The sequence below is a fragment of the Colias philodice genome, chromosome 10 (genome assembly GCF_061535455.1).
Source record: "Colias philodice isolate Cphi_HAF_F1 chromosome 10, ilColPhil1 Martin Lab GWU primary, whole genome shotgun sequence".
Lineage (NCBI taxonomy): Eukaryota > Metazoa > Arthropoda > Insecta > Lepidoptera > Pieridae > Colias > Colias philodice.
Window position 1 is genome coordinate 7,613,174 of NC_143095.1, and position 27,129 is coordinate 7,640,302.

The window sequence follows — 27,129 nt, forward strand, 5'->3', positions numbered from 1 at the left end:
ATGTTTCGCATATTTAAAAATAAAAGTTAACATTGAAAAAAAAATAATACATTTTTATAAATTAGTAATTAAAAATTCAATGTGACCATGGAAAGTAGATTTTATATGATTGTAAAGGAAAATAAAAGTCCAGTTATCTTTAAAAAAACTTTATTATCAATACTGATGTCCTAAAAATTATCCTATATTTTAAGTACATTTATTGAGTTCGTCACGACTCTTGCGTCGGCGCAGCCTCCGATTTTGATTCTGTGTTTAACGCGGCCTTTTGTTCTTCAGTACAGTATTCTGAAAAATTAAATACGTTTTCATATTTATTATTTGTATTTTTTAAACACAAACAGCACCACAAAAGACATGAATTTCATAAAGCGTAATAGGGGAGTGTAAAATAAAATGGGAAAAATCGACGACCAAATTAAGATTTTTTATTCAATGTCACATAAACGTCTGAAAGTTTAGGTTAGTTTATAATTAAAAACTAAAATTCGCATTACGGTTTTTGTTACTATCAGAAAAATATTGTTTCGACTTGATCGGTCTATCTGACATTGAATTCTTTTCCTCCCTTTTTCATCGTGTCACGTTACCAGGCTTTTCTATTTTTACTCAAACAAATTATTTGCGTTTGTTACTATGTGCCTTTATTTATACAATACAACATTATCCATTTCTACGTAGAGCACACAACAATCCATGTTTCCCACCAACTAACTCGCTATAAAGCTGAACACCTCATAGACCGGGAGATATTGACACAAAATTTCGAGTCATGTATAACAGGATGGCGGTTCTACAGGGGTCTTAGTACGCAATGACAAAAAGAAAAATGATGGTGAACGCTGGTACCGGCGGCTTAGTCGCGTGGTCGTTAGTCGAACTCGTCGGAAAAATAGCGAAAGTCAAACGATTTGTATACTCAACTCAACTCATACTCAATCCCACTACATCCAGATCTACTTTACGACACCTTTCATATTAGTCAAAAGCTCCCTATACGCAACAATCAACATAATACAACACAACTCACGTCGCGGGCTCGGCTCCCAGCCCACATGCTCCCCGGTGCGCGCGTTCTCAGCGCGGAGCCAGTCGTGCAGCGGCCGGAAGTACTCCAGCAGTCCGTCCGCGCGCATCGCGCGCTGGCCCGTTAGCGCTTCCATCGCGTCTGGCCATGGACGGGAGGAACCCATTTTGAGCATGTTGCTGAAAGAAAGTGTTTCGTGGTAAAAAATATATTATACGTAACGCTGCCCTGTCAGGGCTTCCATCGCATCTGGCCATGGTCGAGATGAACCCATAGTGAGCATGTTGCTAGGGGAGAAAACGTTTCGTTGTAAAAAATCTATTATACATAGACTAGCTGTGCCCGCATTGCTCTGTTGGTCTTAGCGTGATAGCCTTTCTCGATAAATGGGCTATCTAACACCGAAAGATTTTTTTCAAATCGGACCAATAGTTCCTGAGATTTGCGCGTTCAAATAAACAAACAAACTCTTCAGTTTTATAATATTAAGTGTTTCATTCTAAATGACAATATTAGACCATATTTTTGCTTACCAATTGGCAAGATCGTGGTCAAGCGCACAAAAAAAATTGTCTAAAATGTTATTTTGTGTATGATTCAAAAACTAAAAAAGATATCTAACTTTCATCTACTTAAGATATGTTAAAATACTAGAGTAAGATTTATCAACACAATACTATTTGTAAATGCAGTCTGCCGTGCGTGCGCACGTGTAGGAATGACCAATACGTGCCTAACGGGAAGCGTCATATAAAACAACTTCATGCGGCCTGCGTGCGTCAACACGTCACGCATTTGATCTGGTAACTTTCTTTGGGAAATTAAAAACTATTTAACGTGATTTAAAAGCGGTTTATTTATAATATCAATCCCGACGATTCGAAACTTCGAAATTAGTGGAAAGTCCACCAAGTAAGTCTTTTATTTCTAATTTTTAAATGAATTAAATAAAAATAAATAAATACAAATTCGTTCCACATTTAAGACAATCTTAAAATACAAAACTCACGACAATGCATTGCCAGCAGCTATGCTTTGGTAGATGTCGCAGTCCACGAGCTTCTTGGTGAGATCCTCGGGCACGTACTCGCCCGCTATCTGACACAGCGCGCGGTGGAATTGGAACTGGACTATGAATGACACGTAGTATCTGAAAACATTTTATTATATTGTAATGTAAAGCATGGAAAAATACTTTTAGAGTATTTATTGATCTATTCTGTTTCATAGAAGCATACTATTATAGTCGATAAAATCATATCATTATTTGTATAGTATTGTCTTAAAAAAATGTATCCGGCTCAAAGGACCAAAATGTAGTGAAGTATTGCTAAAAATTAAGGTTAATTTTATATAATTATAACTTCTTACACATCGCGATGGTTAATATTTTTTTTTTTTGAATGAGGGCCACCCGGTTTATAATTTTGTTGACTGGTTATGTAATCGAACACTTAAAATATATGCCTAACGTTCCTTGAACTGCACAGAATCTCACCTCGCATACTCCACATCGGCAGACACGTGATATTTAGCAGCAGCATCAAAGTCTTCCTCCGTTCTGTCAACTGGTGGCTCAACACCTTGCAACTCCTCTCTTAACCGCCAATAGTGGCAATTATAGTCTTCTGGTGTTGTGGTTCCTCGGAACACGCCGTAGCGGAACAAATCGAGGGTATAAGCGAATGGTAGGAACACGATTTTGTCGATACCCTGGAAAAAGAAATGTTTATCTGTCATCGTAGTTAAGAATAATTGAGAATATATTAAGTGCAAAGTTATGCTTTTCTAAGTATAATATATAATAAAATAAACTCAGAGTGAATAACTTATAGTAATTGTATTGATTCTGAAACTGGATGGAATTATAGCAACAACGTTATATTTATATTCCAGCAATAATACGCTGAAGAATTACTTCAATAGGTCATCAAATGATCGTATGCTTAATTTTAAGTTTCCATCGCAATATGACTAATATTCATTATTCAGTAGTATCAATGGGCTGAGGGAAAAATCATTAGTTACCATTTTATAAAGTTGATTAATTTCAGTCTGTTCATCTTCAGCGTCTCCACTAGTCAATCCAACGCGTCGCAAATGTTTGGGCGATGATACCGATAGAGCAATAGTATCTCCTACTGCTTCATGGAAACCTGGTACAAAAGATTTGTGAACATTTAAATAATAATATAATTATTATTATTAAATAATATAATTATTATTATTTATATTGAGTGGCATTTAAATTAAATCAATTAAACGGAGTGAGACAGATGGTTAATATGATGATGTTGGATGATTCATGGAAAATTAAATTTCCTATATGAATAGAATTGAATAGAATAGAATCTATATCTATTATTTATACATTTTTAATAATCCCTATCATACTTATGTATATCATAAATGCGAAAGTTTATCAGAACCACTGAACTGATTTTTATGAAACTTGGTAAAAAGATAGTTTGAGACTATTGAGATAAGTTTCGATAAATAAAAATAAAAACCCTATTAAATTACATTTTTTTCTTCCTTTTAAAAATGATTGCAAAATATTGATTAAAAGTACAACTTCAAAATTTTTCTACGTCACACTAAAAAAAATTGTACGCCATACAAACACAATTAGTACAATGCTTAAGTCACACCATGGTTATTATGAAACGACGTTCAAAATGCTAATCACCTGGGTTGGCACCGGCCCTGAACACAACGGGCTTGTCCTTGTATTGCAAGTAATATTGGATATGGCCCATTTCGTGATGAACAACTTTAAAATACTGTTTATTGACCACCGAACACATTTTGATCCTGTATTAAACAAATTATTATTTTAATTACCTGGATTAGCTCCGTCGCGAAACACGACCGGCTGATGTTTATACTGTAGGAAGTATTGTACGTGCCCCATTTCGTGGTGTGTTGTTTGAAAATATTCATAGTCTATTGTCGTACACTGTTTGATCCTTCAAAATTAAGCCAGACATGTTACGGAAACAATTTGGAAAACATTAATTCAATACCACCACCGTTTTGCTAAGTCAAGCGAATCATGAATAAGCGAATTTATTTTGCACTGAGTGTAGGGTTTTTGTTTCAGTGTCTAAACCACATTAATGCAACAACTATCTAATAATGTCGGGAAGATTAAATCAATATCAGGCTAAAACTATTTCACAGAAGCTTAAGTAACATTCACAATTATTATCATAGCTTTCTATTTTACCATAAGCAGATTATTAAAAAAAAACATCCACAATTTTTTTACCTAAAATCTTCACCATCGTAAAAGTCCCAAGCCGAAGCATGGCAAACAATCTCTCTATCCGTTGGCTTCTCGATAATGGAATTTTTCCAGAACTTTTCGGGCATCGCCGTCAAATTAATTGACCTAAAGAATTCGTCAGACATTTGGAACATTTTCAGCGCTGTGTAGTTTTGTTCTTGCATCGCTTGAGTCACATCAATCTCTTTCTTATCTGGGTACGGACGAGTGAAAGATTCTATGTTGTTCCAGGTTTGCGCCCACATGTTTCCTGCAATGTTAAATTATTTATTTTAAGCATTATTTTTGAATGGTTTGTTATTTTTTAAAAGAGGCTCTGTACTATTTTTCTCCAAAAAAATTTCGAGGGTTCTTTTCTTATCAGTGATTTCTTTCCATCATGATTTGATTTCATCATAACATCCGACAGGGTTATTAATCTTATATTTGTATCAAAAATGTGAATAAATATCATTACTTACCTAAAAGATGCGCTGGGATAGGTCCCTTAGCAGACACAACTTCATCTCCATACTTGTCCCTCAGCCGCTTCCTCACGTACGCGTGAAGCTGCTGGTACAGAGGCTTCACATCTTCCCACAATTTTGCTAGCTGTTGCTCGAAATCTGGCACTTCATATTCTGATTGCCACCATTCAGCGACATCCTTGAAATCTGAAAAATTATTACGATAATAATTATAAATTGATATACTATTTTTTCTTGTGTAGGAAAATGCCGTTGCCGCATTTCAACATTTGCGAACAATACTTACATATTTGTTTTAATCATTTATTATGGGGTTGTTAATGATTTTGTTCATCCTCATAAAATATCATACTAAATATTATGTAGATGAAAAACTTTAAAGCAAACAAAACATTCTGATGATAAACTTAAAAAAAAATGACAAAAGACTGGCTTATCCTAGGCTCATACATTGTCTTTTGGATCTCACATGGATAAGATAATAAGCCTAAATACACGAAGACAATTTAGTATTAAATACTTACTGTTCAATTTTGCTGCTTCATTGTCCAATTGTACGTATTCTGTGAAGTTTTGGCGAGCGCGAGCTCCAGCGGCCTTGTGCCATTCCACCCAGTAATATTTTAGTTCTTCTGGGTCTTGGCTTTTAGCAAATATTTCGGTTAAATCTAAAACATAATTTTAATTGATAAAAAGCTCTAATTGAAATATACGATAAAGACGTTACTAAGTCTGTAGTCTGTCTGTTTGTAAATGGATAGTAAGGATAAAAGAGTAAAATGTATTCTTGCTTATCAAGGTAAACTAGACCTTTTCATAACTATAAAAGAACGTTTGTATCATATAATGATCGACGCAAATGATAATTAAATTGTTGGCAACTTCTACGAGCAAAAAATCTTACCAGGTTCCAAAGACAAATCGCATTTGGTGGCATTTTTAAAGGAACAGATTTTAGCCGTGGCATAATTAGACTCCATTCCTGATATGGATAACATGAGCTGCTTATATTTATCATTTGGTAAAGCGGCGACTCCCAGTTGACTGTACTTTTTGAACATTCTTCGTAATGAGAAGTCTTGGAAGTCTTGCCATCTGTACATTTTAGTCTCTTCCCAAGCCTGTTTTTCTTGTTGAGATATCTCTAATTGGACTTGTATCTGAAAGACGATTTGTGATATAAATTTATTTTTATCTTAAACTAGTTCTTACATCATGCAGCGTTCCAGAGATGGTTACAATTGAATGAAAGCAGGTTTAAGTTCATCTCACTTGATAGTGTTGAATGACACAATATTAAAAGAATCGGGTAAAACATTTTATTTTCTATTCAAACATTTTATTTAAAAAAGTAGTAAAATGAAACTGAATATAAAAAAATTATGGATAACGATCTCCACCAAAAGAACAAAAGAAATGACTCTACATAATAATATATTATTAGAAGTCTCGTCTTAAATCAGAATCGCCAAACTTACCCGCTTCTCTTCATTTTCCTTAGTAATGTTGGAAGTATAGGCCCACTCAGCCAACGAAGCTCTATTCTTCCTATCGCCAGCCATCTTATCCAAATGCAGTATGTACTCCCGACCCTCTAGTTCCAAAGCCTCCAAGTCCGGATCCCGGCCCTGGGTAGCGACCACGAACACGGCCACTATGGCTGCGAACAGCACCGCGCCGCCGCCGATTTTTAACATTGTCTGAAAACAAATTAATGCGATGATTAGTCAAGGTAGAAACTTAGCATAACTTAACGAGGATGGCTCTTTTCCGTGCGGAAACAATCCTGAAATCACTAATAACTTATAGAATTTAAAGTTACGAAAAATAAGTAAGTATTATATAATCTATCAAGATTTTAAATTGTATTTTATTTAAATAATTGTTATTTTTAACATTTTAATTTCTTTATAAGTATACCTTAGAAGCTTAGCTTGGAAGTCTTAGTTAGAAGTATACTTACAAATGTAACTCGTAAAACTATTAAAAAAGGGAATTCTTGTCATAATGTATACTATGTCTATTTGACAGTTATTGTTTAAAGTTGCTTTGTTCATTATTCGCATAATATATTATTAAATAGGCTATATATAAGCTTTCTATATTTATCAGCTTTCTATTAATAAATGAATAAAACTCGTTTATTTTTGAACTTCTATCTTTTGCGATACGAGTAGTACTTAAATGTCATGCGTTTTTAATATAAATTTTCGATGATAATTTCAGAGTAGTACAATAGAATGATAAAATGATTTAAGACAAGGTAATTGAGTGTTCTATTCCTTCTTCACACCATACAAAATCAGCGGTGTGCGTCGAGCCAAAACGACAATGTCTGTTCTTATCTATGTCTACAATAGTCGTAAAATAACTGATATGACTGAAGTATGCATTGTACCTTGTTGTTACCTAGTGTAGGTTATGGTTAATGATTTATCTAACAGATAATTTTCATGGTGAACTACAATTAAGTTATATAGTACCTATTACAATTAAATATCTACAAATCAAAAGGTACCATGGTTTTTACTTACTACAGGGCTTGACTTTTGCTTATGTTATTTACTTTAGTAATCGTATGATTACCAAGTTTATTTACAAAAAAGTAGAGTTATTATTGACATTATTTGATTTATTTACGTAAAACATTCGGTTTACTGCTTAACATTTAAAAAATACAAATAAACTGCGAGGCGTATCAAAATGACGCCGACATTGAGAGGGAGAGGAGGGCGCTGGCCGTCAGGGGTAACATGCTGGCCCGTAGGTTTGCACGCTGCTCTCGCGATGTAAAGGTGAGTCTATTTAAAGCATTTTGCCAATCCTTTTACACGTGCAGCCTATGGGTTAGTTACACCCAGAGGGCGATCAATACCCTCCGGGTTCAGTATAATAATATGTTTAGGATGTTGCTGGGGTTGCCGAGATAGGTACTGCAGTGCGTCAGGAATGTTTGCGGAGGCGCGCACTGACGGATTCCACGCAATCATGCGAAAAAGAGCGGCATCCATGATGCGCCGTGTCCGGCAATCGTCCAGCAGCATCCTAGCTGTCTTCGTGGACAGATGGGACAGCAATGTCTTGAGACATTGGGTCAAAATCCATGTCTCAAGCAGGTTGTAAATGAAAATAAGATTGTTTTTAATATTAAATAGAATTATAATACTAACATAGTTTTTTAAGGCCATTTTACTAACAAATACTTATATGGATTAAAATTAATCTGAAACAAATGAAATAAATAAATAAATAAATAAAAAATCATTTTACACGCTTAAACTGTGATTGAAATCAAATGACACAAGTTTTTATTTAATGTTGAATTGATTCTGATTTATGTTCTCTACACATATAGTATTATTGTTACATCATTTTAATGAGTAATTATAATAATTTATTAAAGTAGTAAAGAGCACTTAATCAAGTCACATATGCAACAGGTAAATATAAATACCTTGATTTTGTTAACTTCATAAGAGTTAGGTATAGGAAAATGTACATAAATACTGTGATTACTTTGAAGCTGTATTTTAAAATGAAATACGGTTCTTATCAGTAACATCAACGTGTATGATCTTAAATTCAAGGCTCATAAATAATAATTGCATCAAAATTAGGCATCCTCAATTTCATGTTGTTATTTTATCCGACAAATAGGTATAAGGTGTGGACGCGAAAATTTGGAATAACATTATACGGATATAATATTATTTGAGTCCCTTTACACAAACAAACAGCTGATCAGATCTATATGAAATTTGGTACATATTTTAAAGATTTCCTGTAGGTATTGATACTAAAGGCTACTTTTTATTAAAGATAGAGTTTTATACAACACGCGAGTGCTGCCGCAGGTTTCACCTAATGTACCATAATATAGCTTTATTAAATTAGCTAAATACACTTGCGACTAGTAATTAAAATATTTTGAAGATGGTTAGTGTGTTGGCATTTTCATTTGAGTCATTGTCCTGACCGCGAACGAATGTTGCCGGTCCGGTTTTAACGCTGAACATCGAAAGTTTATAAGCAAATTGGATTATATCATTTGTAATTTAACTCTGTATGTATTGAAATACTCATTAATTTTTATATTTATCGCTAGACATGTTAATGGGAAGGACTATCACCTGTTTATTTGAATAATATCACACATCCTTATTTTTGAATATTATAAAAAAAACTGCTGAAATCTGAAACTGAAATGCTTCTAGAAACTTAATTTAGCAGCATCTTTGGCTGTGTATATTTCAAACTAAATAGTTGTTAATTGACTATTATTATGGAACATTTTTTCAATGATCGTTCCTTGCCTTGTCCACAACACTAGAGACATAAATTCGCTCTACAATGAGAAAGATCGCTTTCCGTAAGTAAGAATTCTTACAATAATTTTAAATATTAAGCATAAGCGGCTTTAAAATATATTTGTTGGTTTCCTATGATATTTCATATTTTATAAAAAAATATTGGGTAAATAATAAATATTAAAGCAAGGTCATGTATCAAATAAAAAGTAGTGTATATCAATAATCACAGTGAAAATAAAATCCCCTACTGTTATGCCATTTTAGATAAGCAGACAGATGGTATTATTTATTACATCTATAAAACCAACACGTGTTAGGCTGATTATTGATAAATTGTGTTTAATACTGTTAGTAAATATTTAAGTGAAATAATTTATTATGAACTAGGAGTATATTTTATTTTTATTTAATGTACAGCTAAAACGATTCGGTACAGGACTCTATCTATAAAGCAGTGTTTAAATTAACTTTTTTGTTTTATGCTTTGAAATACATAGTACTCTAATAATATTGAAATAGTGCAGCACGGGAAATATTGGAATTGAATCCTCAATAATTGTGATGTGTTAAGGCAAGCAGGGGCAATTTAGAGAACAGCTAAATTTTTTTAGCTGTTCTCTAAATTGCCCCTGCTACCACTTTAATAGGTAAAATAAAATTTATAAATTATTTGTGTATTTAATTCAATCAATGAAGTTTATTCAAGGTATAAAGAAAAAGTAACACGACAATGCGTACATACATTATTATGTTTTTTATGACCGTATCAAAAAGTATTGTTTATACGTCCCTTACAAATTAAATATTTACTTCGTAACGCTCAAATTGTAGGGCATATTACATATATGATAATGATTTCAATATTAAAAAATTCCAAGTAGGTATATAAGTGACACTTTCAAATAAACTTAACGAATTATTTTATCATCTGATAAATTTATACAAAAACTATAATTTTGTTGTTATAAATACATTATCTGTACAAGAGTATGACGAACAAAAATTGAAGATAAAACATATTATTATTGATTGACGAGTTGCTTAGATTATGATTTATCCCATTTCGAAGTTATTATGTACACGGTTTATTATTTCCTGACATTTAAAAGTTATATTCTTGACTAGGTTTCCGCCCGCGGCTTCGCCCGTGCAGTCAAAGAAAAACCTGCATAGTTCCCGTTCCCGTGGGATTTCCGGGATTGCGTCATTTCCCCGGGATAAAAAGTAGCCTATGTCCTTTCTCGGGTATCAAAATATCTCCATACCAAATTTCATGAAAATTGTTTTAGTAGTTTAGGCGTGATTGAGTAACAGACAGAGAGACAGAGTTACTTTCGCATTTATAATATTAGTATGGATTAGGATCATTCAAGAAGTACCGAGCTTTAAAAAAGCCATATCTCCTTCAAATTACTATCCTTTCTCTTAAATATCAGAGGAAGTATGGAAGAAAAAGACTGCCTGTTGTACTTAGTTTTTTAGTGCTTTTTAAGATGCTATCTGTTTATTATTTATTTCTTTTATTAGTGCTATAAAGAAATGTTTTTTTTTTGGGTATTTCTCTCTATATGAAGACGTTTTTGCTTTTTTTGCCGTCTGTAGATTTTCATCAAAATTTCACACCAACCACCCAGAAGTATATTTGAAGATTTCTTTCAAACATTAATTATTAATTGCATTTATTCTTATGAAAACATAAGCACTAAAATCTATAAAAAATTAACATATTTGAGCTTCAAAAGTGTGTAATATAAGGAAATTATAATATGTACTTACTTGAAAATTATTTTTTTTATCTGTTCTATATAAATAGGCATTAGGCATTCTAAGTCGTGACATGTTGACCGTTCTATAAGCACCCGGTCTTACTACTATTTACGAATGTAATTTTATATTGTTTAGATAGAGCCATTTTATTATTATTAATTTTTATTCAATTTAACTTTTTACTGACTAAGAAATATGTTGATTATGATTAAGCACTTTAAATATGTTGATATAACCGTTACGATTAATTACATTTCATAGAAATTTTTAAAATAAATTAAAGATGACGAAAAAGGCATACTGCCTCAAGTATGTACGTACCTTGATGTTCAAGTAATAATATATTTCTTAAGAAAAAGGAAAAACAAATTATTTATTTTGATAATGATTGTAACAATTGGGTTTATTGCAGTTTTATGTAAAATACAATTTATGTTGCATGATTTGCATGCTAAAGAAGGATATAAGCTCTGATGCTTATACGTAAATAACCGTTAAGTATAGTGCTTTATTGCTCCAAAAGTTATGCAATGAATTTAAGGAATTTCAATATATAAGTCCTCAAACCTTGACATATCAACTTGCAGTTTGCAATGCCCACTTTTTAGATGAATAACATCTAGGCCAGGTGATATTAATTAATAAAATCTAGGTAGACTTTATTTTAGCGCCATTTTCTATGAACAATAATATAATAATTAGAATTGATATTCATATGATTAAATCTAAATAATACAGTTTATGAAAAGTGTTACAACTGACGAAACAATTTTTCTCTGTGAAAATCTTACGGGTACATCATCTACATAATATATATGTAACAAAAGATTAAAATCGTTGTATTTAAAATAATGTTTTATAACTAAATATAAATAATAACAATTCATAACTACTCCAATTATGATAATAATACAAATATTTTTTTTTATAATTCTAGAAAGTACCTCATCAATTTAGTTTATTATTACTTATATTATTAAATTGTTTACCCCGTTAAGTTAATAATATAACACGTTTGAAGAAGCTTTTCAAATAAATTTTGAACAAAAATACGATTTAACCATAAAAAGAAGACCTATAGAAGCTCCATAACTGTCTTCACAAGAATGAAATTGAATATTAACAAAATATGACCTAACATGCCAAAAATGCACAATGAAACTAAAGAATTTGAGTACGTAAACAAATTCCTTAAGAAAAGCGAAATATTGTATTCTTTAAAGACAAAAACCTACCTTAGTTCGTCGGACAGCGAAAAACACGAAAAATTATTTATTGGTATCTGAACTTTTCGTAACACTTGATAAATTGTAAAGAACTACCAGTCCAGTCGCCGCCAGTTCGGCCGGCCGATGACTGAGCGTGGAGCAACCTCGATATACGCTGTGCCTTGCGATGCACAGCTGACCACTTACTTCGCAACCTTATCTTACACCTTTACATATAACAAGCTTTATACCGCCTTCACAAGGCTTATTTTCATATATTTTATACGGAACAAGTGTTTTATGTGCGTTTTGTTTGTGAATTAGTGACACATGGTTTGTCTTTAATTATTTTTGCGTAGTGACGTGCGCTCGTACGCTTCGAATATTTCAGTGGTTTTAAATGTTTGCTGATTGAGATACTAAAGTATCGTATGAAGGATTTTTTATGTAAAATGTATCCATGTAATAATCAACTAATCATAGGTAGAGTTGATATGGAATTGAACTACCTATGTATTTATCATTTCGCTTTTGATCAAAACATACTTTATTTTCTACTTCGTTAAAATTAATTAACATTGTCAAACAGGAACAACGTAGCTGAAATATGCAGAATATGCACAAACAGTAAAGTAGGGGGTATGCGTATTTCGCGAATATACGTGAGCAAATTATAGTTAGAAGCACGTTTGCAGTTTGTAGGCGGTGTTGGGGAGCGTTGAGTCATCGGTTAACACAGGTACAACGGTATCACACGACTATATTACGAAGTTGAACATCATGTACGGTTTGCAAACAAATTCTGTATTGGTTTTTAAATTTCTCCTTTGAAGTTATTTATGGAAATAGACGAAAATGACAGACAAACAACTTATTGTTAAATATCAGTATTTTTATATCATTACGAATGAACGTAAGAATAATTTATTATTAATATGTAACTACTAATAAAATTTATTTTATTACCTATAGATACGTTATAAGACCAGAATGTTAATGTTATACGCATAATATAATGTGTTTAAAAATGTGCATTTTTCAGATAACGTTTATTGTTGGACATAATTTTATGTTTTCAGCAATACTTTTTGAAACAACCTCCAATTCCATATCGCTTGTAACTTATTATTGTTTCACTTCTGTTGCTATAGAATATAAAGAACCTCTTTGGTACAGACCTGTTTCAGTTTTGCAGTTTTATTACATGTATAGATTTCATCAATATATTGTATGGTAGATCAAAAACTATATTACTAATATGGAGGAAAAATGGTGTAAACTGTATCAACAATCAACATATTTTGTATAAATATGCAAAGCGAGAATATACTAATTATGTATAATAATGATGGATTGCTATTTGATATTGTTCTACACTATTACCACAGAGTAATTAAAGCATTATCTATGTTAAAACTATTTTAAGGCTCGTGCGACTCATATAAAAAGTACCTTTTTTGCTGACGCTACCGGCAAGTTTGCATTAAGCACTTGGCAGTTAGATACACAAGGTGTGTTGACTAGTTTTTTATGGATTTTGAATAAATTTTGCTGTATATATCCGATCGATAAAACAGCGTTTCTACCGTTATTTACGTATAATATCATGAAGTTCTATTGAGACTCATATACTATCTTTTATTAGTATTCTATATTTAGAATAGTGATCAGAGATTCTCAAACATGCAAGTAGGTAATTTTATTTATTTAAATCATAACTGTAACAGTACCCACGATTTTAAATAAAAAACTTTTTAGAACTGTTTTAAAAAAATCAAAATAAAACAAACACTGCAAAATATTCGCAGTAATTTTTATTAATAAAAATGTAAAGTTCTTTGAATGGCGAAGTTAATAATAAAAATATTATTACTACAAACACAACAGTAATGTATGATGGATTAGATATGGAATAGATACGGGATTTGCGGGCCGAGTTTTGAGCGTCGCGTGGGTTAACGTACTCAAAGGGTCAATGTCCTTCGCCATCCAAGCTTTTTAAATGGCGAAAGTGATTTTTGTTTAAATTCGAAATTAGTCTTATTTCAATAATTTAGCATATGATTTATTTCTTGGAAATTCAGTAATATCTCATATAAGTTTATATTTTAAGGACTAACAAGTTAATGGTGTATACATATAGAGCCTTAAAACTTAGAGTATAGTGTCAAGTGTGGTATAGTGCTTTGAATTATGATCTACTGCATGTAGTGCAACAATCCATACGAATATTATAAATGCGAAAGTAACTCTGTCTGTCTGTCTGTTACTCAATCACGCCTTAACTACTGAACCAATTTGCATGAAATTTGGTATAGAGATATTTTGATACTCGAGAAGGGACATAGGATAGGTTTTATCCCGGAAATCCTACGGGAACGGTTTTTTTTTTGAAAACGCGGGCGAAGCCGCGGGCGGAAAGCTAGTATCCTTATATTTCTCAAAAGAAGGCATATTTAAATTTCAGTTTCCACATAAATTATTTTAAAGCAGACGTTATTATTTTCGGCTTGTCAAAACCGAATTTACATAGATAATACGGCTTATATACCAAATTACAAGTGCATATACTTGTAACTTGTACTTATTTGAACTCCCTAATTATTTCGTAATCAGTTAGTCAGTATTGTTTCGTATAAATGTAAAAAAATAGGTTTGTTGTCCATACTTGGGAATTAATAAACGAATTTACAAGAACTCTACATTTCAGACATTAATTTGTAACAGCGCCATCTGTGTAAATTTCTTTGTACGAGCAGTACAGATTTATACTCATACTTTATCGTTTCAGTTGCCGATAACAATTATTTTTAATATAAAATATTATTCAAATACCATATTCGCAATATTAAAAATACACATTTAACGGCTTAAGAATGTCTTATTACCTAGAATGGCTGTAATAGTGGTAATAGTCTTGTAATAGTATCTACAATTTTCTCTAGATGTCGTTGCAAATGTTAATTGGACATGAACTCGACACTTATCACTACGTTTAGAAAAGTACGGAGTAATGAGCATAAATAGATAAATAGCTCTCCGCCCCCGGCTTCGCCCGCGTTTTCAAAGTAACACCCGCATAGTTCCCGTTCCCGTGGGATTTCCGTAATAAAACCTATCCTATGTGTTAATCCAAGTTACCTTCTATATGTTTGCTAAATTTCATTGTAATCGGTACAGTAGTATTTGCGTGAAAGAGTCACAAACATACATACATACACATACATCAATCCTCACAAACTTTCGCATTTATAATATTAGTAGAATAGGACAGGACAGGATAGATAGATAATGTTGAGTAGATATTAACGAGGCGATTGTTGTCAGCGAAAGTGCAAATTTGTATTTGAAATTAGTATGATATTTAACTATTACAGTATTATATTATATTAATTAAAGTATTTTGTTATCTATGTTAACACTATATTTTTTCAATATGTATGTCTATTATAAATTATAATACCTAGTTTTATTAGTATGAAATATTTGAACTCTAAGGATAGATACTAGAAGTTCTTAGTACCTATCTATACTAATAGTTAAAAATATATGAATCAGATAAAAGAAAAAATATTTTTTAATAACAGGAACATGTATTTATTAATGCTATTTACATAGTATTTCTGATAATTATTTAAAAAAAAAAACAATAATCAGCGATTGCGGGGCAAAAAGTACGTATGTTCTATATAGGTGCGTGATTTTGTTTTAAAGTTAATGTAATTTTTAATAGAATAATAATTCTATTGTTAGCCTGACTTGATTATGATCTTATAAATATTATTTTCTTGTATCTTTTCATTAGTTACGATCCGGTAATCCATTCGCAAGTTTAAAATAATTATGATGTCATTGTTTTATCCACAGCGTTAAATTAATATTACTGAAGAAGCAAGAATGTTTATCGCTCAATTAGCAAATATTTTTAAAATTAATTTACTGAGTTTTAAATCGTATAGGATGAGACAGAAAATTATCTATAGGAAATACACGTAAGGCTTTCTAAGCTTTAAAAAAATAATGCACACAATAAATTATGATTTGAATAAACTGGTTCTCTAGAGTAATAAAGAAATATTAACGAATAAAGACACTCCTAGTCCTATAATATTTATCATAATAATAACAAAACATGATTCTAAGCGTCTAGTTCGATGAAAATGTGGAAATAAATTGCAATGAATAAATTATTATGTTTTCATTGTGTCTCTGAGGCTGCCATAGTTAACTCATGAATATTCATAATATTGTAATACTGAACAAAAACTTATGGCACGTTTTGTTAGAAAAATGACATATTAACGATAGGTCTGACCTTATTCTAGTTATTTCATTTTCACACTATATAAATAAGTGCATGATAAATTTAAAGGCATTGTGGTCATTTCATGTAATTGTACGGTGATATAAATAAAAAATACACTAAAGCGACCCGAAATTCCAAGCTAATAGACTCGTATATTCAACGTTCATTTCACCCCTGTTTACCTTATATCATTTCAATTGCGTAATGTAGCTACAAGATTTCTTTAAAGATCATAATATAATTAATCATAAAATGTAAATTTCAAAATTATTTAAAAAATATTTAGTTACTAAGAATATAAGGTTTCTTGCCTAATTACTGACACATGTTCTTAAGGCTGCAGTCTAGCAAAATTGCGTTTTCAACAAGTTATTTGACAATTTTTTCCCGGCTAATGAAATGATAAACTGAATTTTTTTTTCTTGTTTATCAATTAGTGTTATATACGCAATGCGCGTGAATTTTTTCACATTTATAAAGTTACTTTATTTTACTTTAATCAGGCCTTCAAGATAAGTCTCTTTCCCCCAAAGACATTTCGAGCTAAGTTTGTGCACTCACTACGTTGCAACCGATTACAATTTACACAATCTGATCAGCGCATTATTATCCTTATATAGTCGTTATTAAAAACTGCTGAATACAATTGCCGAAAAACTTATGATTTTCTTAATTAGAACGTTATAAATTCATTAAATTTCCCATTTTTTGCCTTACAAAATCTATTGATAAATACTGCTAAAAGTTATTTTTTCCATTAATTTATTCGAGTTGGTTGAAGACCAATGAGTATTAATCATATAAAAAAATTTTTTTTTGAATTTTGATAATTCTTTAAATATTAAAAAAATATTTAAAATAATTAGGAAAAATCCTAGCGAATTTCTTTAGTCGCGCTCCTTGGGCCGGAGCGTTCTGACGTGTGCTCTACGCTCGATTTTCCTTCATACCGAAGTGAAAGTTGCTCTACTTCATTAAATTTAATATTTTTGTTAATTGATTATTTTTATCTTAGTTTTGTGCAAATATTCGTATTTTTAAATATTTGATTTCGATATGGAAAATAAACGAAAAAAATACGCGTGTAACTACTAGAAAAAAAATTATCTTCGAACATAAAGTTAATGAAACCAAATAGATTGCAAAGGTGATTGGCAACAATTTCTTTATTTTACGGGGTGTCAGTAAAGGGATGTATATTTCTTTAAAACTAAAGTAAGCTCATAAATTTTCTTATAATATAATTTTTTTGAAGTTCCAAAAATGTTTATTTTTCGTTTGAGAAATACGAAATATAATATAAACTTGTATTGAGAACTTGAACTTCCCAAGTTCATCCGGGGAAACCCCGGGGAAAATGATTTGTTTACTCCAAAATTGATCCGAGGTGTTTTAATTTTTTCTTCTAGTCATTTTCAACGTAGCGGCATGCATGTTTGATTATTAATTTTGTAACTTAAATACAGGATTTCTAGTTTAGTCTACCAACTCTAAGTACCAATATTAAAACGAATGGATTATCATCACATCATCAAAACTCAGATGTAATGGAAGATCACAATAGCATAGAAAATTCAGTGGGTGTTGAGAACTAAACAAACAGAAGTAACAGAGACGCGAAGAATAAAAAAAGAGGACGAAAACGATAATTCGTTGATGCTTTCCCTTTTCGACGTATTGTTAGGGTACATCACCAATCTGCAAAAAACAAAACTGATGATTCCCAATTGCTGATTAAAAATGAAAAACAAATAATCGACAACAGTGGTGAAAATTTGCTGATCACAATGAAACATCCTTCAGTGGTAGCAGATTTACTCATTTCAAATGTATCGGTGAACAGCGTAAAGGAGAGGAGGACAGGAAAACATTATGAATGTGGATGGTGGATTGTATACAGGGTGTAATCGATAAGTATGTGCGTTGATATGTGAGGTGGTTATGACGTTATTATTGCAGGTATCAAAAAACTTAAAACTGATATCGAAATTACTTTACCTAATGAGCAAAATGACAATAATAACTTTTTAAAAGTATAACGAGAAATATCTAAAAAATTTACTTTATACACTCCCATATCAAAAAGGGAAAATGGGACTAGTAGAAGTTAAATGTCTAAAAAAAAAATAAAAATAATAATAAATCATTCATGGCAAAAGACATGAATGCGGAAGATGCGGTTAAAAAAAAATTTAATATTTGAAATACAATGCAAAAAATAACACTTTTTTCATAGATAAGAATCATGACTATTTTTTCTAAATTCAGGGACAACTAAACGTTGCAGAAGCAGAAGTCTGCTTATTTGCTGTTTGGACTGGAGTGAATAATTCGTTAAAAATAGAATATATAAAAAAGTATGTAACGTTTAGGCAAAATAAAATGATGGACCATTATCAAGATTTTACATAAATTGCCTACTGTCAGAATTGATTGATTCGAGACTTCAGCATTCGATGCCCATCAAGGACCCATCCTATATCATTCAAGCGATTGAAAAAAAAGAAATAAATCCAGTGCAACCGATAAAGCATCAGAATGCTAGCAAAAGATTTATTAGGTTTATCAATATAAATCTATATATTACACATAATATAATAAATCTGTAGAAGACGCGAAGACTGACATCCGCGCGGACGGAGTCGCGGGCGGAAGCTAGTCAGAAATAAATATCTTTTGTTTTCATTTAACACAAACATTACATTTTTTTTATTATATACAAAATTTGTTTATCCGTGTTATTAGTTAAACTGAACAACTTTCACTAAGAAACTTAGGTCGAAAAAAATGTATAGAGTTCTGCATTTTGTATGGAAAGCTTATTTTTTTTTATATTTCGTCCAAATTTCTTTGTAAAAGTTGATCAGTTATATAAACATGAAGTTGAAGATATCAATAGAAAGTATTCGCAAATTTTGTGTACTGATAAAAAAAAATCACCCGGTGTAATTTTCACGAAAATTGTTTCAAATTGTCATTTTTGGTACTTATTACGAATATTAAATTATGCATACGAATGATTTAATTTTTAAAAATTAAGTGGAGCAACTTTCCCTTAGTACATTTGTATTATTTACATATAGGATGACAGGATGCATTTGTTTGCACTACTAGACCAAGCCCTTAATGTAATTTCACTCATCGATCCGTTTATTATCGCCTATTGGTAGTTAATTCTCGAATCGAAAAGAATAAAATAAAACTGAACATAAAATTAAGCTTTGTACAAAATTTCGTGAACAACCGAATAATCAAACAATATGGAGACTGAAAAGTATGTATACGTATAGGTGTAGGTTCCGTTTTACATACCCTTAGATTTATGTTCATTTGCTAATAAACTATACAAGAAGTTGAAACAATTTAAATCGCGTGTACGTTTGAATAAAATCCTTTCGTTATAAAACTTTAATGACTCACGGGAATTGTAGAGCCTGATACTAACAACTAACAAGTCCCTAACAATTTCTCAAAAATATTATTAACAAATAGTACATTATATATTCCTATATATTTATCATTGCTAAAAGCTTGATGTTAACAGATACACAAAACTAATTAAAAATAATAACAATGTCAACTCTATTGAAAAGCTGGTGGAAAGAAATGGCATTAATGTATAAAGTGACAGATGATGAGCGTAATGCGCGTATTATCCATCATTTAAAGATAGGAGTAATGAAGGACCAATTAAATGCAAACAGACAGACACGCAACGGTCCATTGTTGGGAAAATTGCGTCCGCGATGTATTGAAAGTAGTTGAGCGTCCGTTTTCAATCGCTCCGAACCTTTGTGTCGCTTGAACCGCTTCGACTGTCACATTCGTTTAAATTGCGATTGATTAAGTCATAATTATTCGGATGCTGCTCTTGAATGGACAATTGTTGAATCTATGAGCACACAATGAGATTATCTGTTAAAATAGAAGTCAATTCGATTTCGGAATTATACCTACTCCTTAAAAACAATAGTAGTTGGGTAACTTGTATATGAAAAGTCTGTGTTAGTTAATAATATTCCTTAATTAAACTGCAATTAAAATTTAGTTAACTAGTTTATAAGATGCATGAACGGATATGGTAACAAAATTTGTTGTGAAGTAAAGTATTAAAAATGCAACATTGTTAATTATTATTGATCTAATATGTATCTAATCATTGAATCTAATAAACTAATGGTATATAAATAACACAATACATTACAATCCTAGTTTTCAATTATCATTTAAAAATAATATCACAATTTCTAAACATAATATGAAAATTGTACACGTGGTAGACTGGAGAGTTTATATTTTAACATAATATTATTATTAAATTTAAGTTTGCTCTAGAAACGTTTATCTTAAATGCAAATACGGACACATCCACATCTAGAGCTATAAGAGTATAGATTATATATTATGTTATCAGGAATCCGTGACGATAATTGAATCACGTAGCTTAGTACATACCTAGCACTGGAATTGTTTCTAATCTATATAGTTCTAAATTAAACTTGTAGATTGGGTTAGATTAATTATTAAAGTTATTAAAATATGCAACCTTAAAAATCAACATTCACGCAATTCAAGCTATTGACTGTATATTTTTTCAGCCCCGATGTTATATTTTCACGTTACCCTTCTTATCTCTATGGACCGTTTTTATGTAGAAACTATATTAATAGCAAACTATTATATTTTAACAAAGTGGCCATTTAACACACACATAAATCAAACGTTAAAACTTTAGACGCCCAAAAAAGTAAATGATTGTCGAAACATTTTATTGGATCGATACAATAAAGCAAATAAAATCAATCAAGAGAGAAAACGGTCATTGTATTGACATTACGAAACAAAATCAATATAACAAGGTTTACTGTGAACATGTACGCTCGTAATATTGTGAAATTTTTTATGCTAAAAATCAACTGTTATATTTGGTAACTATGAAACTACATAAAATTAGGTAGAGTTATAGCCAATTTTGATTTGCTATTTGATCATTTTGTCACGCGACTATGATAAACTTCTTTAAATACTCTACATTCTGATGTTAACTGTGAAATACAAAGCTTAAAAAGCTTTTTCTGTCATTCTCAAATCTAGTAGGTCTAGTAGTAGTAGGAAATACATAGTTAATTTTTCTTTACTGCAACTGATTCACAGAATTTCGAGTCGTGTCAACTACTTTACAAACTGAATAAGGAACAGTAAATTCATCATAATTTTATACAAAGTTATTTCAAATTTAAGAAAAGCTTTACATTCTAGGTCACAAAAGACTCATATTATATTTACAAAGGACTTCCAATATGTTTAATTGTTTTTGAGGATGTAAGACATAGAATATAGAGTCGCTGTATATCACTTAACTGTAAATTAATCCATACTAATATTATAAATGCGAAAGTAACTCTGTCTGTCTGTCTGTTACTCAATCACGCCTTAACTACTGACCCAATTTGCATGAAATTTGGTATAGAGATATTTTGATACCCGAGAAAGGACATAGGCTACTTTTTACCCCGGGACATAGGATAGGTTTTATCCCGGAAACCCCACGGGAATGGGAACTATGCGGGTATTTCTTTGACTGCGCGGGCGAAGCCGCGGGCGGAAAGCTAGTAAATTATATTTCGATATCTTAAAAGCAAATTTTTCATACTATACTATTGTATCTTATATTATAATACTTGTAATTACTATGTTATTTACGCAAGGGCCATAATGATCGCGTGCGGAGCCTATTAGCTAATTACATGTAATTCGGTCGAGAAGTTGAAACCAGTAAGTACTGCTGAAGATTATACACACGGTTAGGTAGCTAACGTTTCTATTAATGTTAATATAACGAATTCATAATTATTTTATTCCCTAATGCTATAAGAAATAGAATCACTATTGTTTTTACTAATTTATACCTTATTAATAAATGAAATCGCCGATTACCTGACTATAATCGTCATCCTTTGTTTTATGAAGTTATTTTCATTTTATTGTTTTATTGTGCTGTAAAGCTATTATTATTGTATAGATCTTGAATGTTTTTCAACAATAATGATTTATTGACTTTCGATCGTTATATAGCGGATCTATTTACACAAGGATGTATAATAAACACTTAATGATATGTTATTATATTTTTAGAGACACTTCATTAAGATTTAATAATTATAACCTTATTATAATAGCTATTCAAATAACACAAAATTGATAACGAATATCTAAAAAACACAGACTTCTACATATGTTTATCTTTATTTATATCATTAGAGGTAACTTGTTAGACGAATAATGTCCATGTTTTAAAATTATTGTATTACAGCTGCTTCACAAGGAGAACACAAGTAGAGTCCCGTGGGACGCGGAAGGAACATACGTCATTGTGGTACTTAGCAATGCCCTCATACATTTTACATTAGTGGTAATGTATATCAAGTCCCACCGATGTTGTATCTTCCAGTTGGTATATAGGTGTCTCTAGACAATAACATGTTTTGTTTGCCTTAAGAAAATTCGTTTTTAGAGAATGTATTTTGAATCATGACCTTCAGACTGGTAGGAAGAATGCTGAATTATCATGAATATTTTACTGGTAGTTGAGTACCGCACTATTGAATGAAACTATAAGGCAATTGAGTTAGTTCTCTTTAATAATGATTCAGAACGCTATCAAGTTCTTGAAGTCTATAAAAAATTACTTATAGAGAATCACCATCAAAGCATTCTGGAAAGTACTATAATGACAAAGAAATGTATCTAGTAAAAATTTTATGTCCTAAATGGTCATATTTCTATACAATTGTTAAAATTATATAAGCTTTTATTTACATGATACATTGCGGATGTCGGTGTGGTGTGCGGTGTAATTCAATATCCTATGGTATCAATCACTCGTGTCAAAACCCTTTCTTCCAATTGCATATATGCATGTACATAAATAATCCAATTATTGTCTAGTCTGTTACTCTATACCTATTTGTTTTGTTTGTTATTAGATTATTAAATGTAGGTATTTAATAAAAAAAATTGCTTTAAAAGAAATATTTCATACGTTGATTTCCAAGTATTTCTACATAGATCAAGGTACAAAATAATTTTTATTTATACAAATTTCATGGTAACAAAAAGAGATGACAATAGCTTGTTGCACTTATTATATACTTGTAGGGAATATAATATACTGTGAATATAATGATAGCTACATGGCGTAAACGGTTTCCGTTTCTTTATTGTACGTTGTGCTATTTATTCTATAAATATAACAATACAATTTTTAAATAATGTTTTATGTATCCAGATAAATAATGAATAAATCCTTGAACATGTATGTATTAAATATAATTTTATATTGTTACTTTTTGTATTCAAATGTGGTAGCTGCAGGCTCTGTAAACAAAGTTTAAATACAACCTTTTTTATTACATCATTTAAATAGACGCAGAATATGTAATCGCATATACCTAATATTACAATTTACGAGACAACGGAATCCCCTAAGCCAAATTTAATATTTCAAGATAGGGAGATTACTAACCAGGTCAAAGGGTAATTGTATTCAATTGAACATTGTGGCAATTTCATTCAGTTCCTTATTTGATAATCTGTGATTTATTGTAATACGCGTAATGTAAATCTTAAAGAATATAGCAATCACACACGTACAAAAAATAGTAATAAGTCAATAAACAATAGGTAATGCTTTGATTTACAATTACAGTAGCTATATTAAATATAGATATTAGTCGCGTTGTTAAATAAAACTAAAATATTAACACTACATAATATTATAAAACAATGGCATTAAGTGCGTCTGTCTGTCTGTACGCGATAAAATAAAAAACTGCAGCATCGATTTTCATTCCGTTGTCCCATATGGCCGGAAAGCTAGTCTAATAGGTATATTGACCGATTCTTATAATTTATTGGGTAGATCTGAGAATCTGACAAAATCTATTTTTAGACTCCTTAGCGATAACAGTAAGGCAGAACAACGTTTGCCGGGATAGGTTGTCTCTATACGAAATTATTCCCTATTTCCTTTGCTGGCGGCATCACGGGTGATCGACTGTATCGATTCGATAATTCTCATGTTCGATGTGTTCGTAGTCAGGAGAAGGATGTGATGAAAAAGAACCTCAAGTTTGCGCCTAAAAATTAAGTAAATGCGAAAACTTAACGGCTATTTAAACTTCACGCGTTTAAAAATTTACGCGATTAAGACACAATAACGTCTGTAGGGTCAGTTAGTAAATAAAAACATGTGATATTTTCGCAAATCCATAATTTATTAAACAAAAATTGTTTATTTACTAACTAGCTTTGCACCCGCAGCTTCGCCCGCTTTGTCTAAAACCTAATAAATTATATACTAAAACCTTCCTCTTGAATCACTCTATCTATTACAAAAAACCGCATTAAAATCCGTTGCGTAGTTTTTAAGATTTAAGCATACATAGGGACATAGGCACAGAAAAAGCGACTTTGTTTTATACTATGTAGTAAAGATTTAACAATCCGATGCATTAAGTTACTGCTCTTCTTAAATTGCAACTTTGTTCTTTGACTATAGATGGGAATATAATAAAATATATAATGGGATAATGCAATGACTCAATTTACAAATTAGCGTGTTGTTGTAACAAAAATCTTGAAATTTATGTGTTTTCAGTTTCTTATTAATAAAGATTCGTCCTGTTGATACGAAACGAAACGAAACAAACAATTTTATATTGTATTCTTTCTTTCCGCCATTATTGTATAAAAAGATCAAGTTAAAAATATCAATGCCAATTAATTAGTTAATTCACCATTCTTAATTATCAGTTGTATAAAATATATTATAAAGAAAATTATTTGAAATGAATACAATGGAAAATAATTGTATTAAAAGTAATTTTCTAGCAGTTATTGAGGCATTATAGGGCCAAAGTTGAAAATAAAACACCCGCGCGTTTCCTTGCATAAAATTTAAACAATATACCTAATATAATATTATGCTAAAACTACAAGGTGTTTGAACTAAATTATTAAATTATTTTCCAAGAAAACATAAAAAATTTAATGCGATTGATTTTGTTCTATAAGTAAGTACCTACGACTTTTAATATTTTTTAACTCGTGACATCTTAATTGGTTACAGACCATAAAAACGCGATAACTTAATGAAATTCCGTCCTCACTCATAAAATAATACCTAAATAATCTACTTGACCTTGGCGAAAAGTTAGCCCAACAAAACTTATACAGTAAACAAACAGCGAACTTTCCGTTGAAAACGAATTCGAAACGGGAATCAGTTGAGTTACCTTGATTTTAGACATGTCGATTGTACCAATTACACCAGAGACGTCATGAACTTGGGCACAACACCAATTGTTTCGGACACCAAATCACACACACAGAACGCGAGTTGCCGAGGGAACAGTCGGGTCGCGACTGAGTGTCAAGACTCAAGAGCGATCGCGGTTCAGCATAGGAAAGCTCTGAATTGAATTGATTAATAGCTGAGACGAAAACGCAGCTGGATTGCTAAATTGACGAAAAGTGAGCCAATCGTAACTCCGAAGATTCTCATAGAGATTAGCGCAGACCGCGCTAGTCGCTACCAGACAATTCGACGATGCGAAAAACACTAGCGACGCGCTACAAAGGGTAATCATGATAATAAGGCGGGCTTATATGTTTGCACGAGTAAATGGAACATTTGTGTTAAGTAGATATGCCTCTCGAAATAAACAACGTCCGCAATCATTTTCATAGAAAATAATGTTTACAAAGGTTGTAAATGCAATTTTTTCACATTATTTAATGTTATCATCACTCTTTTCCATACCAATAAAATTATCATCAAGACATCAGTGCTAATGTTAATTAATAACGATGTCCAAAGCTATATAAACAAAAAAAATATAACATAATACCACAGTATAATACCTACGAATTAAACCTTTTGCAAAAAGACGAGATGATAAATATTCACATTTTTTCTAAGTACCTAAACAGCTGCTATTATATATTTTTTATAAAGTAAAAGTATCAAAGGAACTCTCATGAATTATTAAATAGTAACCGTTTACCAATTGTTATAAAACTAACCGGAAAATAGAAGTTAACTTGTTAAACTGTTAATTGAGTAATTTTACATAAATTTACGATCAATTACACCGGTTGCATTAGTTTCTTGAAATAGAAGAATTGGTAAACGATTTAGTACCTAATTATTTTGATATTCTATTTTATTTCAAAATCAAGATCAAATATTTAATTACTTACTTACTTACTAGAGTGGTGCAGGGACCCAAAGTCTTGGCCTCCGACAATAAGAGCCACCATTTGACTCTATCCTGCGCCTTCTCTTACTAGTTTTCAATCTGGAGGGTGCGCAGGTCTTTGGCGATTTTGTCTTTCCAGCGGTACCTGGGATCTTCTCCCATTCTTTCCACATGAAAGAATATTTATTTAATGTTTAAAAAAAACTACATAATATTATTATGATCTACAAAGCATATCTATTTATGCTCTACTTTTCATACAAATCGAAAATCTCATCAATGTTGTATTTAATATTATAATATTAATTTATATTTCCTTTGATAATAAACAAAAGCACTTCAATTAAGATTTTCTCCTCGGTACCAAGGGAACACATTGTTTACCTTCCTTTAAATGGAGGAAAATTTAATATAAATAAATTATTTGCTCAATGTTAAATTGAAAAGCAACAGAACGAGGATTGACATAATATAAACGTGATTAAAATTTAAT

General features: G+C 31.2%; 1 protein-coding gene across 3 annotated transcripts; it reads right to left on the reverse strand.

Annotated features, from left to right (window-relative positions):
- Window positions 1-133: 133 nt before the first annotated feature.
- LOC149485301 (angiotensin-converting enzyme-like) lies at window positions 134-25,985 on the reverse strand. Of its 3 annotated transcripts, none has more exons than XM_089700074.1 (12): window positions 25,671-25,985; window positions 6,262-6,483; window positions 5,688-5,943; window positions 5,308-5,451; window positions 4,778-4,969; window positions 4,299-4,566; window positions 3,717-3,841; window positions 3,056-3,183; window positions 2,526-2,740; window positions 2,037-2,177; window positions 1,031-1,206; window positions 134-288 (listed from the first exon to the last, which is right to left on the reverse strand). In XM_089700074.1, exons 1-12 carry the CDS (start codon window positions 25,683-25,685, stop codon window positions 212-214), a joined length of 1,959 nt encoding a protein of 652 aa, XP_089556200.1. In that variant the 5' UTR covers window positions 25,686-25,985; the 3' UTR covers window positions 134-211. The 3 variants fall into 3 exon arrangements, with proteins under 3 accessions (XP_089556200.1, XP_089556199.1, XP_089556201.1); XM_089700073.1 differs by lacking the exon at window positions 3,717-3,841 and adding an exon at window positions 3,872-3,996 and having other exon boundaries at window positions 25,671-25,982; XM_089700075.1 differs by lacking the exons at window positions 3,717-3,841; window positions 25,671-25,985 and adding exons at window positions 3,872-3,996; window positions 12,096-12,250.
- Window positions 25,986-27,129: the final 1,144 nt, after the last annotated feature.

Coding starts and splice junctions, on each gene's coding strand:
- LOC149485301 (XM_089700074.1), bottom strand. Junction 5,944..6,261: donor AGGAAAATGAAGAGAAGCGG/GTAAGTTTGGCG, acceptor ATCGTCTTTCAG/ATACAAGTCCAATTAGAGAT. Junction 2,178..2,525: donor GCCGATGTGGAGTATGCGAG/GTGAGATTCTGT, acceptor AAATGTTTTCAG/ATACTACGTGTCATTCATAG.